Source organism: Nerophis ophidion, linkage group LG22, assembly GCF_033978795.1.
Source record: "Nerophis ophidion isolate RoL-2023_Sa linkage group LG22, RoL_Noph_v1.0, whole genome shotgun sequence".
NCBI classification, from domain to species: Eukaryota; Metazoa; Chordata; class Actinopteri; order Syngnathiformes; family Syngnathidae; genus Nerophis; species Nerophis ophidion.
In genome coordinates this window covers 16,223,926-16,239,445 of record NC_084632.1, presented here as the reverse complement: position 1 = coordinate 16,239,445, position 15,520 = coordinate 16,223,926, and the positions used below count along the sequence as shown (strand labels likewise).

The window sequence follows — 15,520 nt, the reverse complement described above, 5'->3', positions numbered from 1 at the left end:
CTATATTTGCATCCCAGCCTTTCCCTCCACCCACATTTAATGCCAACCAAACACATACCAGTCGACGGATTCAAGTTGCACCAGTGGTCAAAAGATGCGAAAGTCCCTCGTTTGTTCGGCACACTTTACCGACGATAGCGATGCTACGACAGAGAAGGCACGGAGATGTGTGGATATTAGGGGTGTTAGAAAAAATCGATTTGAATACGAATCAAATAGTTTATGTTGTGCAATTCAGAATCGATTCTATTTTTTAAAAAATCAATTTTTTTTTTATTAAAAAAAAAAATATATATATATATATATATATCTTTTTTTTTTTCTTCATCAATCCATCAAACCACTACACAGCAATACCATAACAATGCAATCCAATTCCAAAACCAAACCTGACCCAGCAACACTTAGAACTGCAATAAACAGAGCAATTGAGAGGAGACACAAACACGACACAGAACAAACCAAAAGTATTGAAACAAAAATTAATATCATCAACAACAGTATCAATTTTAGTTATAATTTCAGCATAGCAGTGATTAAAAATCCCTCATTGAGATTATCATTAGACATTTATAAAAATAAAAAAAAAGTGTCACAGTGGCTTACACTTGCATCGCATCTTATAAGCTTGACAACACACTATGTCCAATGTTTTCACAAAGATAAAATAAGTCATATTTTTGGTTCATTTAATAGTTAAAACAAATTTACATTATTGCAATCAGTTGATAAAACAATGTCCTTTACAATTATAAAAGCTTTTTTTAAAAATCTACTACTCTGCTTGCATGTCAGCAGACTGAGGTAGATCCTGCTGAAATCCTATGTATTGAATGAATACAGAATCCTTTTAAATCGGGGGAAAAAATCGTTTTTGAATCGAGAATCGAATCTAATAAAAAAAATAGATATATTATCGAATTCTGACCCCAAGAATCGATATTGAATCGAATTGTCGGACACCCAAAGATTCACAGCCCTAGTGGATATCCTGCAACACTCAAAGCAGTAGCATTTCCAACGATAAAGTCAACGAAATCACATAGGCGAGTTTTGTTGATGTTATTGACTTATGTGCTAATCAGAGATATTTGGTCACGGCATGACTGCAAGCTAATCGATGCTAACATGCTATTTAGGCTAGCTGTATGTACATATTGCATCATTATGCCTCATTTGTAGCTATATTTGTATCCAGCCTTTCCCTCCACCCACATTTAATGCCAAACAAACACATACCAATCGACAGATTCAAGTTGCACCAGTGGTCAAAAGATGCAATCGTTGGTTAGAAGGCGATCGCCGAATTCGTCCGCGTTGCCGCCGTCTGTCGTGATATGGCTCAATAGCTTCAGTTTCTTCTTCAATTTCGTTTTCGCTATCAGCCTCCACACTCCAACCATCCGTTTCAATACATGCGTATTCTGTTGAATCGCTTAAGCCGCTGAAATCCGAGTCTGAATCCGAGCTAATGTCGCTATACCTTTCTGTTCTATCCGCCATGTTTGTTTGTATTGGCATCACGCGGTGACGTCACAGGAAAATGGACGGGTGGATATAGCGATGGTGAAAATCAGGCACTTAGAAGCTTTTTTTCGGGATATTGCGTGATGGGTAAAATTTTTTAAAAAACTTCGAAAAATAAATTAAGCCACTGGGAAATGATTTTTATTGTTTTTAACCCTTCTGAAATTGTGATAATGTTCCCCTTTAATCACAACTTGTTTATTTCTCATTTGATTTTTTTCTATGTCAAATCATCTGCCATTAGTACACATCTAATTCGAGGAAAACAATACCCCTAAAAAAAGTTATTACCAGTGTTCCTTTCAATCGTACGCAGCACGATGTGCCAGCATTATTGTTGTCTTTGTTTTCCAGCTGCACTGTATTGTCAAAAATATTTGGCCACCCATCCAAATTATGAGAATTAGGTGTCCTAATCACTTGGCCCGGTGTATAAAATCAAGCACTTAGGCATGGAGACTGTTTCTAGTAACATTTGTGGAAGAATGGGCTATTTCTGTTCAAAATTGTTTGAAATGTCACTTGTGAAATGTTTAAATATTAACTGTCAGTTTACTGTGCTGTGCCAACTGTACTACTATATGAATATATACAAACCCTTTTTCCATATGAGTTGGGAAATTGTGTTAGATGTAAATATAAACGTAATACAACGATTTGCAAATCATTTTCCACCCATATTCAGTTGAATGCACTACAAAGACAAAATATTTGGTGTTCAAACTCATAAACTTTATTTTATTTTGCAAATAATAATTAACTTCCAATTTCATGGCTGCCACACGTGCCCAAGTAGTTGGGAAAGGGCATGTTCACCATTGTGTTACATCACCTTTTTTTTTAAGAACACTCAACAAACGTTTGGGAACTGAGCTTTGAAGCTTTGAAAGTGGAATTCTTTCCCATTCTTGTTTTATGTAGAGCTTCAGTCATTCAACATTCCGTGGTCTCCGCTGTCGTATTTTACGCTTCATAATGTGCCACACATTTTTGATGGAAGACAGGTCTGGACTGCAGGCGGGCCAGGAAAGTACCCGCACTCTTTTTAATTCGAAGCCACGCTGTTGTAACACGTGCTGAATGTGGCTTGACATTGTCTTGCTGAAATAAGCAGGGGCGTCCATGAAAAAGACGGCGCTTAGGTGGCAGCATATTTTGTTCCAAAACCTGTATGTACCTTTCAGCATTAATGGTGCCTTCACAGATGTGTAAGTTACGCATGCCTTGGGCACTAATGGCTTTTGAACTTTGCGTCGATAACAGTTTGGATGGTTCGCTTCCCCTTTGGTCCGGATGGCACGATGTCGAATATTTCCAAAAACAATTTGAAATGTGGACTCGTCAGACCACAGAACACTTTTCCACTTTGCATCAGTCGATCTTAGATGATCTCTGGCCCAGAGAAGCCGGCGGCGTTTCTGGATGTTGTTGATAAATGGCTTTCGCTTTGCACAGTAGAGCTTTAACTTGCACTTACAGATGTAGCGACAAACTGTATTTAGTGACAACGGTTTTCTGAAGTGTCCCTGAGCCCATTTGGTGATATCCTTTAGAGATGGATGTCGGTTTTTGATACAGTGCCGTCTGAGGGATCGAAGGTCACGGTCATTCAAAGTAGGTTTCCGGCCATGCCGCTTACGTGGAGTGATTTCTCCAGATTCTCTGAACCTTTTGATAATATTATGGACCGTAGATGTTGAACTCCCTAAATTTCTTGCAATTGCTTTTTGAGAAACGTTGTTCTTAAACTGTTTGACTATTTGCTCACGCGGTTGTGGACAAAGGGGTGTACCTCGCCCCATCCTTTCTCGTGAAAGACTGAGCATTTTTTGGGAAGCTGTTTTTATACCCAATCATGGCACCCACCTGTTCCCAATTAGCTTGCACACCTGTGGGATGTTCCAAATAAGTGTTTGATGAGCATTCCTCAACTTAATCAGTGTTTATTGCCACCTTTCCAAACTTCTTTGGCACGTGTTGCTGGCATCAAATTCTAAAGTTAATGATTATTTGCAAAAAAAAAAATGTTTATCAGTTTGAACATCAAATATGTTGTCTTTGTAGCATATTCAACTGAATATGGGTTGAAAATTATTTGCATATCATTGTATTCCGTTTATATTTACATCAAACATAATTTCCAAATTCATATGGAAACAGGGTTTGAAGTTTCTATTGTTTCATTGAAAATAAAACATCAAAGTCTTTTTAATCCGTTTTAAATATGGGACAAAATTGTGTCAAAGTCATGATTTTGTTCTTTTCGTGCTTGAAATAAGAAATGATTACTTTGAAAAAGCAGTTTTATAATTGTGAGTGTTAATGACACAGCTTTGTAACAGTTGGTATACTAGTTTCCAGCATGTTTTATTTAATATAGGTCATAAAATCTCAGCAACAAGCTGTAATATCTTACTGAGATCATTTAGGACCAAAACACATAAAACAAGTAAAACACTCTAACATAGAATCTTTTTAGTGAGAAGAATTATCTTATCAGACAGAAAATAAGCATATCACCCTTATTTGAGATATTTAATCTTACTTAGATTTCAGTTTTTGCAGTGTGTAAGTGATCATTGTTTTTGCTGATATGTTTTAACATTCATATTCAATGTTTTTGCAGTTCCTGGCGCCCCTCCGAGGCGCGTGGAGGTGGAGGTCTTAAACTCCACCGCACTCAAGGTGATGTGGCGTTCGCTCATGCCTGGGAAGCAGCACGGCCAGATCCGTGGCTACCAAGTCCACTACGTCCGCGTGGAGAACGGGGAGTCCAGGGGCCTGCCCCTTATTAAGGACGTCATGCTGGCCGACGCCCAGGTAGGACCAGCTCCGAGTCCTCCTTTGCATCGATGCCGATTTTACTGCGTTCAACCGTGTTCCCGGGCAAGAACAAGAATGCCTCAGTAAGCTTTTAGAAATAGCACCAATTTATTTCAACACGCTGAGGCAACACATTTAATATATAATGGTTATAAAACTAACGGTGCAAATATTGCTGAGTTCTGGAGGTCATAAGGGGTTTTCTTCCAGCAAGGATATTAACCGTCTTACTTCAATATTCTTTCACCAAGAAAAGTAATCAAAGCTTTCAGTCTTTTGTGCAACTTTCCTTTCATGGCTTTTATTCGGAATATCTGAACCCTTTCTTCATGGCCGTATGCAAAGACTGAAAGGAAGTGCGGATTGCTGAGTCGGCAACAGGAAGGACTCAAATTGGCAGGAAAACATTTCACCGCGAAGGTTGAATGCGGGCAACTGGACTCTTCTTGTTTGTTAAAGGGGAACATTATCACAATTTTAAAAGGGTTAAAAGCAATAAAAACCAGTTCCCAGTGGCTTGTTGTATTTTTTAAAGTTTTTTTCAACATTTTACCGGTCCCGGAATATCCCGAAATAAAGCTTTAAAGTGCCTTATTTTCGCTATCTTCGAAACCACTATCCATTTCCCTGTGACGTCATACAGGGCTGCCAATGCAAACAACATGGCGGTTACCACAGCAAGATATAGCGACATTAGCTCGGATTCAGACTTGGATTTCAGCGGCTTAAGCGATTCAACAGATTACGCATGTATTGAAACAGATGGTCGGAGTATGGAGGCAGATAGCGAAAACGAAATTGAAGAATAAATTGAAGCTATTGAGCGAATAGCTATTGACGCTATTCGGCCATAGCATGGCTGCCTTATTAGCATCGCCGATAAAATGTGCAGACCAAACGATCAGGACACTGGAGCAATTTAAATCTGTCGATTGGTAAGTGTTTGTTTCGCATTAAATGTGGGTATCTAGTTTCAAATGTACACACAGCTAGCGTAAATAGCATGTTAGCATCGATTAGCATAGCATGTTAGCATCGATTAGCTGGCAGTCATGCTGTGACCAAATATGTCTGATTAGCACATAAGTCAACAACATCAACAAAACTTACCTTTGTGATTTCGTTGACTTAATCGTTGCAAATGCATCTGCAGGTTATCCATACATCTCTGTGCCATGTCTGTCTGAGCATCGCCGGTCAAATGTGAAGACACTTTGGTACATTCAATGGGGGTCTGGCGGGAGATTTCTTGCCAGTGGTGCAACTTGAATCCCTCCCTGTTAGTGTTGTTACACCCTCTGACAACACACTGACGAGGCATGATGTCTCCAAGGTTCCAAAAAATAGTCGAAAAAACGGAAAATAACAGAGCTGAGACCCGGTGTTTGTAATGTGAAAATTAATATGGCGGGTGTGTTACCTCGGTGACGTCACGTTCTGACGTCATCGCTAAAAGGCCGATAAACAGAAAGGCGTTTAATTTGCCAAAATTCACCCATTTAGAGTTCGGAAATCGGTTAAAAAAATACATGGTCTTTTTTCTGCAACATCAAGGTATATATTCACGCTTGCATAGGTTTGGTGATAATGTTCCCCTTTAAAGACTTTTCACCTTTCGTCCAAACATGTCCGTCCTGACATCTGTCCCCCAATGATTGTCTCACAGTGACCACTAATGAGTTGTTTTGCCACCAGGGAGGCAGACGACCTATTGGTATGCAGGGCGGTCGTTCAGCAGCAGCGATAACAATAACAACCCAATTGGGACCACCCGCAAAGGGACACACCCGCAAGAGACATAAACCGGGAGATTCTCAACCTAAAGTTCTTGTTTGTTAGAGCCTTTTGGGCAAAATAGGGAAACGTCTTCAACAAACAGGGAGTCTAATTGCCTCGATTCAAACTTTGCAGATCACCTTGATGATACATAAAGGCCTACTGAAATGAGATTTTCTTATTTAAACGGGGATAGCGGGTCCATTCTATGTCTCATACTTGATCATTTCGCGATATTGCCATATTTTTGTTTAAAGGATTTAGTTGAGAACATCCACGATAAAGTTCCCAACTTTTGGTGGCTAACAGAAAAGCCCAGCCTTTACCAGAAGTCGCAGACGATGACGTCACATGTTGATGGCTCCTCACATATTCACATTGTTTTTAATGGGAGCCTCCAACAAAAAGAGCTATTCGGACCGAGAAAACGACAATTTCCCCATTAATTTCAGCGAGGATGAAAGATTCGTGTTTGAGGATATTGATAGCGACGAACTAGAAAAAAAATTCGGATTCAGATGTTTTTAGACACATTTGCTAGGATAATTCTGGGAAATCCCTTATCTTTCTATTGTGTTGCTAGTGTTTTAGTGAGTTTAACAGTACCTGATAGTCGGAGGTGTGTATCCATGGGTGTGTTGTCGCCAATGCCTCAGGGAAGTCGACGGCAGCTTTATGGACGGCACAAGCTCAGCTGATCTCCGGTAAGAAGCGACTTTTTACCACAATTTTCTCACCGAAAACTGCTGGTTGACATACGGTCGGGATCCATGTTCGCTTGACCGCTCTGATCCATAGTAAAGTTTCACCTCCGTGAATTTTAAACAAGGAATCACCGTGTGGTTGTGTGGTTGTGTGGTTGTGTGGCTAAAGGCTAAAGCGTCCCAACTCCATCTTTCTACTTTGACTTCTCCGTTATTAATTGAACAAATTGCAAAAGATTCAGCAACACAGATGTCCCAAATACTGTGTACTTATGCGATTAAAGCAGACTACTTATTTCTTGGATCGGGCTGGAAAATAATGTCCGCTACAACCCGCGACGTCAAACGCACGCGTCATCATACCGCGACGTTTTCAACAGGACACTCCGCGGGAAGTTTAAAATTGCAATTTAGTAAACTAAAAAGGCCGTATTGGCATGTGTTGCAATGTTAATATTTCATCATTGATATATAAACTATCAGACTGCGTGGTCGGTAGTAGTGGGTTTCAGTAGGCCTTTAAACAACATTGACCCGCTTCTGATACCAACCTTCTGCACCCAAACCTTGAATGCTTCCATCTCTCACAATCCTATTTCTTCCTTTTCTGTTTTCTCCTTCAAAAAAAAATAAAACATGCTATCCCACCCGCACTCTCCTCTTTGGCGGGGTGTTGTTAGTGGGAAACGGACGATATCGCTGAATATGTGAGTACGAGTGCTTTGTGACGCTGGAATGGTAACGGTGGCTACTGCATCGGCCTGGCATGATTGGTACCTCAATCCTTTTTGTAGGGTTTGGATAACAGCTCTGCTCAGACGTTCAAACTACAGTGGGGCAAAAAAGTATTTAGTCAGCCACCGATTGTGCAAGTTCTCCCACTTAAACTGATGACAGAGGTCTGTAATTTTCATCATAGGTACACTTCAACTGTGAGAGACAGAATGCGGGGGAAAAAATCCAGGAATTCACATTGCAGGAATTTTAAAGAATTTATTTGTAAATTATGGTGGAAAATACGTATTTGGTCAGCCACTCAAAGCTGTCACTGATGGAAGGAGGTTTTGGCTCAAAATCTCACGATACATGGCCCCATTCATTCTTTCCTTAACACGGATCAATCATCCTGTCCCCTTAGCAGAAAAACATCCCCAAAGCATGATGTTTCCACCCCCATGCTTCACAGTAGTTATGGTGTTCTTAGGATGCAACTCAGTATTCTTCTTCCTTCAAACACGACGAGTTGAGTTTATTCCAAAAAGTTATATTTTGGTTTCACCTGACCACATGACATTCTCCCAATCCTCTGCTGTATCATCCATGTGCTCTCTGGCAAACTTCAGACGGGCCTGGACATGCACTGGCTTAAGCAGGGGGACACGTCTGGCACTGCAGGATTTGATTCCTTGTCGGCGTAGTGTGTTACTGATGGTAACCTTTGTTAATTTCGTCCCAGCTCTCTGCAGGTCATTAACCAAGTCCCCCCGTGTGGTTCTGGGATTTTTGCTCACCGTTCTCATGATCATTTTGACCCCACAGGATGAGATCTTGCGTGGAGCCCCAGATGGAGGGAGATTATCAGTGGTTTTGTATGTCTTCCATTATTTGATTATTGCTCCCACAGTTGATTTTTTCACACCAAGCTGCTTGCCTATTGTAGATTCACTCTTCCCAGTCTGGTGCAGGTCTACAATTCTTTTCCTGGTGTCCTTCGACAGCTCTTTGGTCTTGGCCATAGTGGAGTTCGGAGTCAGACTGTTTGAGGCTTTGGACAGGTGTTTTTTATACAAATAACGAGTTCAAACAGGTTTCATTAATACAGGTAACGAGTGGAGGACAGAAGAACTTCTTACAGAAGAAGTTACAGGTCTGTGAGAGCCAGAGATCTTCCATGTTTGAAGTGACCAAATACTTATTTTCCACCATAATTTACAAATAAATTCTTTAAAATTCCTACAATGTGAATTCCTGGATTTTTTCCCCCCATTCTGTCTCTCACAGTTGAAGTGTACCTATTATGAAAAATACAGACCTCTGTCATCATTTTAAGTGGGAGAACTTGCACAATCGGTGGCTGACTAAATACTTTTTTGCCCCACTGTATGAGAATATTGCTTTGCCACTGAAGAAAACACTCATGTCAGGAGCCGATGTGCTATCCACTGTCCATTGTACCTGGAATGCTTTTGCTGTGTGTCTTGTGATTTTGATGTAATCTCTGAAGTCCAATAGAATTTTGTTCCACCTTTAGTGTGTACACTTGTTTTTTTATTTTTTATTTTGAGAGAATACTGAATGTCAATGCATGACCGTTTTGAATATAGAAGCATTTGTTTTCTATTATCCTAATTTGAAGTGTACTTCCAAAATCCTGGTTCATCTGCATTGTGCTAATACAACCTAAAGGGCAACACAGTTCTGAAGCTCGTTTCCCTTTTGGTGACTTCTCCCGTTTGTCTGCCAGGCAGCCTGTTAAAAACCTTATTCTGCATTCACCCAAACCTTCCCTCTTGAAAGATTCATAAGAATTGATTAGAAGTCCCCCCCAACCCCCTTTCAAGAGCGCTAAAGGAAACCGAATGGCAGATTTAAAAACTCCTAGGAAATGGCTAGGATGCATTTATTAAAAAGTTACATTATTGGCAGGAGTTTTGCTCTAGGGTTACATGGAGCATCTTGGAAGCTGTTAGGTTTCTGCTGAATGGATCGTTTCCCCAGTACCCAAGGGAGCGTGTAACACTTAATGCAAGAAGAACCAGGAGTTTTTATTTTTGTTTGCTTGTTTTTGAGGTGCATGAAGTTTGTTGGAAAAAGCAAAAGTTGTAATGTTTTGCTAAATTGTTCAATGTCTGTCCCAGGAAATGGTTATTGGAGGATTGAAGCCGGACACCACCTACTCCATCACGGTGGCGGCATACACCACCAAGGGCGATGGAGCACGGAGCAAACCCAAACTGGTTGTGACCAAAGGTGCAGGTCAGTTCATTCATGGATTATACTTTATATGCTTTTCTACCTTCAAGGCACTCAAAGCGCAATTATTTTGACTCGCAATATCCAAACTTAGAGAAAAAAAATGTGTCTGGGGGCCGGTTTATCGGTATATCTATGTGTGTATATATATATGTATATGTATATATATGTATATGTATGTATATGTATATGTATATATACGTATATATATATGTGTATATATATATATATATGTATATATAAATATATATGTATGTATATATATATATATGCATATATATATATATATATATATATATATATATATATATATGTATGCATATGTATATATATGTATATGTATATATGCATATGTATATATGCATATATATGTATGTACATGTATATATGTATATATATATATATATATATATATATATATATATATATATATATATATATATATATGTATGTATGTATGTATGTATGTATGTATGTATGTGTATGTATGTATGTATGTGTATGTATGTATGTATATGTATACATATATATGTATGTGTATGTATATATGTATATTATACATATATATGTATGTATGTATATGTATATATGTAAATGTATACATATATATATATATATGTATGTATATGTATATATGTATACATATATATGTATGTATATGTATGTATATATGTATGTATACATATATATATATATATATATATGTATGTATATATATATATGTATACATACATACACACACGTGTGTATGTATATGTATATATATGTATATGTACATATATGTATATGTATGTATATATGTATATGTATATATATATATATATATATATATATATATGTATATGTTAATATACGTATATGTATATATATATATATATGTATATAAATATATATATATACATATGCATATATATATGCATATGTATATATATATATATATATATATATATATATATATATATATATATATATATATATATATATATATATATATGTATATATGTATATATATATATATATATATATATGTATATATGCATATATATGTATGTACATGTATATATGTATATGTATGTATGTACATATATATGTATATATATATATATATATATATGTGTACATATGTATGTATGTATATGTATACATATATATGTATGTGTATGTATATATGTATATTATACATATATATGTATGTATGTATATGTAAATGTATACATATATATGTATGTATACATATATATGTATACATATATATGTATGTATATGTATATGTATGTATATATGTATGTATGTATGTATACATACATATATGTATACATACATACACACACATGTGTATGTATATGTATATATATGTATATGTACATATATGTATATGCATCTATGTATATATATATATATATATATATATATATATGTATATATATATATATATGTATATATATATATGTATATATACATATAGACAATGTGAAATATAGAAAATTGGAAAACGAATGTATTCTGTTAATCTACTAATTGTAACATGAACTTCCTCGTGGTAAAATTCTTGCTTTGAAAAATGTTACTGTGAGGAAGTTGCAAACAGTCCCTTTAATACTAACTCTGATATATGCTAACTATACTAATATACAACTGCAAAATAGTTTGGTTGATTTAGCGTGCATCATTTCGAATATTGGTACCACCAACTCATTAAGTCAAATGTCTGTGCCAGTCCACCAATAATATCGACACCCAAACTGATCATTCTGGATTGCCATGACAACCACAGAAACAATCTGTTTTCAAAACCATTGGACCTTCCAAAAATTTTGAATGTGCCGTTTCAAGGTAAAATGAATACAGATTCCTGTGAAGTTGACACGTGTAAATCGTAAATAAAAACAGAATACAATGATTTGCAAATCATTTTCAACTTATATTCAACTGAATTGACTGCAAAGACAAGATACAAAATGTTCTAACTGGAAAACTGTGTTTTGCAAATATCAGCTCATGATGACATTGAAGCCTGCAACATGTTTCAAAAAAGCTGCCACAAGTGGCAAAAAAAAACTGAGAAAGTTGAGGAATGCTCATCAAACACTTATTTGGAACATCCCACAGGTAAACAGGCTAATAGGGAATAGGTGGGTGCCATGATTGGGTATAATTCACTTTCACAAACAAGGATGAAGCCAGGGTCACCACTTTGTGAACAAATGCGTGAGCAAATTGCCAAACAGTTTAAGAACAACATTTCTCAACAAGCTATTGCAAGGAATTTAGGGATTTCACCATATACCGTCCGTAATATCATCATCAAATGATTCAGAGAATCTGGAGAAATCACTGCACATAAGCGATGATATTACAGACCTTCGATCCCTCAGGCGGTACAGAATCAAAAAGCGACATCAATGTGTAAAGGATATCACCACATGGGCTCAGGAACACTTCAGAAAACCACTGCCAGTTTGTCGCTACATTTGTAAGTACAAGTTAAATTTCTACGATGCAAAGCGAAAGTCATTTACCAACAACACCCAGAAACGCCGACAGCTTTACTGGGCCTGAGCTCTTCTAAGCTGGACTGATGCAAAGTGGAAAAGTGTTCTGTGGTCTGACGAGTCCACATTTCAATTATTTTGGGAAAAAAGAACTATCCGGATTGTTTTCGCCGCAAAGTTCAAAAGCCAGCACCTGTGATGGTATGGGGGTGCATTAGTGCCCAAAGCATGGGTAGTTTACACATCTGTGAAGTTAATGCTGTAACGCACCGTACATACAGGTTTTGGAGCAATATGTGTTGCCATCCATGCAACGTTATTATGGACGCCCCTGCTTATTTTTAGCAAGACAAGCCACGTGTTACAACAGCGTGGCTTTGTAGTAAAAGAGTGCGGGTACTACACTGGCCTGCTTTGTTGTCTAGACCTGTCTCGAATTTAAAATATGTGGCGCATTATAAAGCCTAAAATACCACAACGGAGACCCCATAATGTTGAACAACTCAGCTGTACATCAAGCAAGAATGAGTAAAGATTCCACATTAAAAGCTTCAAAAATTGGTCTCCTCAGTTTTCCAAACATTTACTGCGTGTCGTTCAAAGGAAAGGCCATGTAACACAGTGGTAAAAATGCCCCTCTGCCAAATTTTTTTGCAATGTCGCCATTAAATTCTAAGTCAATGATTATTTGCAAAAAAAAAAAGTGTTTCTGAGTTTGAACATTTAATATCTTGTCTTTGCAGTCTATTCAACTGAATACAAGTTGAAAAGTATTTGCAAATTATTGTATTCTGTTTTTATTTACGAATTACACAACGTGCCAACTTATCTGGTTTTGGGTTTGTAGATAAAACATAGATAAACCAAAAATATTTAATCATAGGATCTTCATTTGTTTTTATGCACGACAGCATGTCATTTCTCTTTCTTTGTAGGATCTTTTAATGTACAGATGCATTTAAACAATACATGCAAGTCTTTGTTGGTGAATGAAGCGACCTTGCGATTCATGAATTTTCAAATGTCTGTGCTAAAGACAGACATATGCACGCTTTAGGCGAGACAATATTTTCTCTGGTATCTGTCTGTCCAAATAAAGCTGGAATTGCATTTTGTCAAATGTATGCCAAAACAACAGGTGGCACAAAATGCCCTAATCTTATGGACTTTTGAGTCAGTCAGATGCTTGATGATAGTCATTTCCAGAGGCAGTAAGAGAACAGAAAACGGTAAAATAAAATATTCTCGCTTGCATTAATGTGGGCACGGCTTGAATATGACCATGAAGTGTCAAATGAACACAATCATTGAAACTATTATCATTTTTACCCCAAAATATGTCCCTCTGATGTGGCATACAAGCATGTTTCCTTTGCTAATTAGGGTGAATACAACATCCATCTATCCATCCATACATTTTCTACCGCTTGTCCCGACAATAATTAAAAAAAAAAAAAACATTCAACCATCTGTTTTCTCCAAACCCCGTTTCCATAAGAGTTGGGAAATTGTGTTTGATGTAAATATCTATCAATCAATCAATCAATCAATCAATCAATGTTTATTTATATAGCCCTAAATCACAAATGTCTCAAAGGACATAAATATAAACGAAATACAATGATTTGCAAATCCTTGTCAACCCATATTCAATTGAATGCACTACAAAAACAAGATATTTGATGTTTTTTTTCTGCAATTAATAATTAACTTAGAATTTCATGGCTAAAGTAGTTGGGAAAGGGCATGTTCACCACTGTGTTACATCACCTTTTCTTTTAACAACACTCAATAAACGTTTGGGAAACGAGGAAACTAATTGTTGAAGCTTTGAAAGTGGAATTCTTTCCCATTCTTGATTTATGTACAGCTTCAGTCGTTCAACAGTCATATTTTACGCTTCATAATGCGCCACACATTTTCGATGGGAGACAGGTCTGGACTGCAGGCGGGCCAAGAAAGTACCGGCACTCTTTTTCTACGAAGCCACGTTGTTGTAACACGTGCTGAATGTAGCTTGCCATTATCTTGCTGAAATAAGCAGGGGCGTCCATGAAAAATACGGCGCTTAGATGGCAGCATATGTCGTTCCAAAACCTGTATGTACATTTCAGCATTAATGGTGCCTTCACAGATGTGTAAGTTACCCATGCCTTGGGCAATAATGCACCCCCATACCATCACAGAAGCTGGCTTTTGAACTTTGCGTCGATAACAGTCTGGATGGTTTGCTTCCCCTTTGGTCCGGATGACACGATGTCGAATATTTCCCCAAAAAATTTGAAATGTGGACTCGTCAGACCACAGAACACTTTTCCACTTTGCATCAGTCCATCTTCGATGATCTTGGGCCCAGAGAAGCCGGTGGCGTTTCTGGATGTTGTTGATAAATGGCTTTCGCTTTACATAGTAGAGCTTTAACTTGCACTTACAGATGTAGCGACCAACTGTATTTAGTGACAGTGGTTTTCTGAAGTGTTCCTGAGCCCATCCTTTAGAGATTAATGTTGGTTTTTGATACAGTGCCGTCTGAGGGATCGAGGGTCACGGTCATGCCGCTTACGTGGAGTGATTTCTCCAGATTCTCTGAACCTTTTGATGATATTATGGACCATAGATGTTGAAATCCCTAAATTTCTTTGGGAAACGTTGTTCTTAAACTGTTTGACTATTTGCTCACACAGTTGTAGACAAAGGGGTGTACCTCGCCCCATCCTTTCTTGTGAAAGACGTAGCGTTTTTTTGGGAAGCTGTTTTTATACCCAATCATGGCACCCACCTGTTCCCAATTAGCCTGCACACCTGTGGGAAGTTCCAAATAAGTGTTTGATGAGCATTCCTCAACTTTATCAATATTTATTGCCACCTTTCACAACTTCTTTGTCACGTGTTGCTGGCATTAAATTCTAAAGTTAATGATTATTTGCAAAAAAAAAAAATGTTGATCAGTTTGAACATCGAATATGTTGTCTTTGTAGCATATTCAACTGAATATGGGTTGAAAATGATTTGCAAATCATTGTATTCCGTTTATATTTACATCTAACACAATTTCCCAATTCATATGGAAACGGGGTTTGTGTATCGCTTGTTTTCATTTGCGTGACAGGTAAGCGGGAGCCTATCCCACTTAAGATTGAGCTAGAAGTGGGGTGATCTCAGCCAATCGCAGGGCAAAAAAAAATATTGATTGTTTTTGCTTGTTTTTCTCGCAGGAAATACGCT

The 15,520-nt window shown here is 37.5% G+C and overlaps 1 protein-coding gene across 10 annotated transcripts in view; it reads left to right on the top strand.

The window, feature by feature from the left end:
* Positions 1 to 15,520, top strand: part of ptprsa (protein tyrosine phosphatase receptor type Sa) — a 701,781-nt gene that overhangs the window by 533,333 nt on the left and 152,928 nt on the right. For 5 of the 10 annotated variants that reach the window (XM_061883338.1, XM_061883332.1, XM_061883334.1 and 2 more), the window contains 3 exons: positions 4,154 to 4,347; positions 7,511 to 7,537; positions 9,689 to 9,806. The exons of 1 other annotated variant lie outside the window; for it this stretch is intronic. In XM_061883338.1, the coding sequence (XP_061739322.1) occupies positions 4,154 to 4,347; positions 7,511 to 7,537; positions 9,689 to 9,806 (339 nt within the window). The remainder of the gene's footprint in view (positions 1 to 4,153; positions 4,348 to 7,510; positions 7,538 to 9,688; positions 9,807 to 15,520) is intronic. 4 more of the 10 variants (XM_061883336.1, XM_061883342.1, XM_061883335.1 and 1 more) reach the window with 3 other exon arrangements.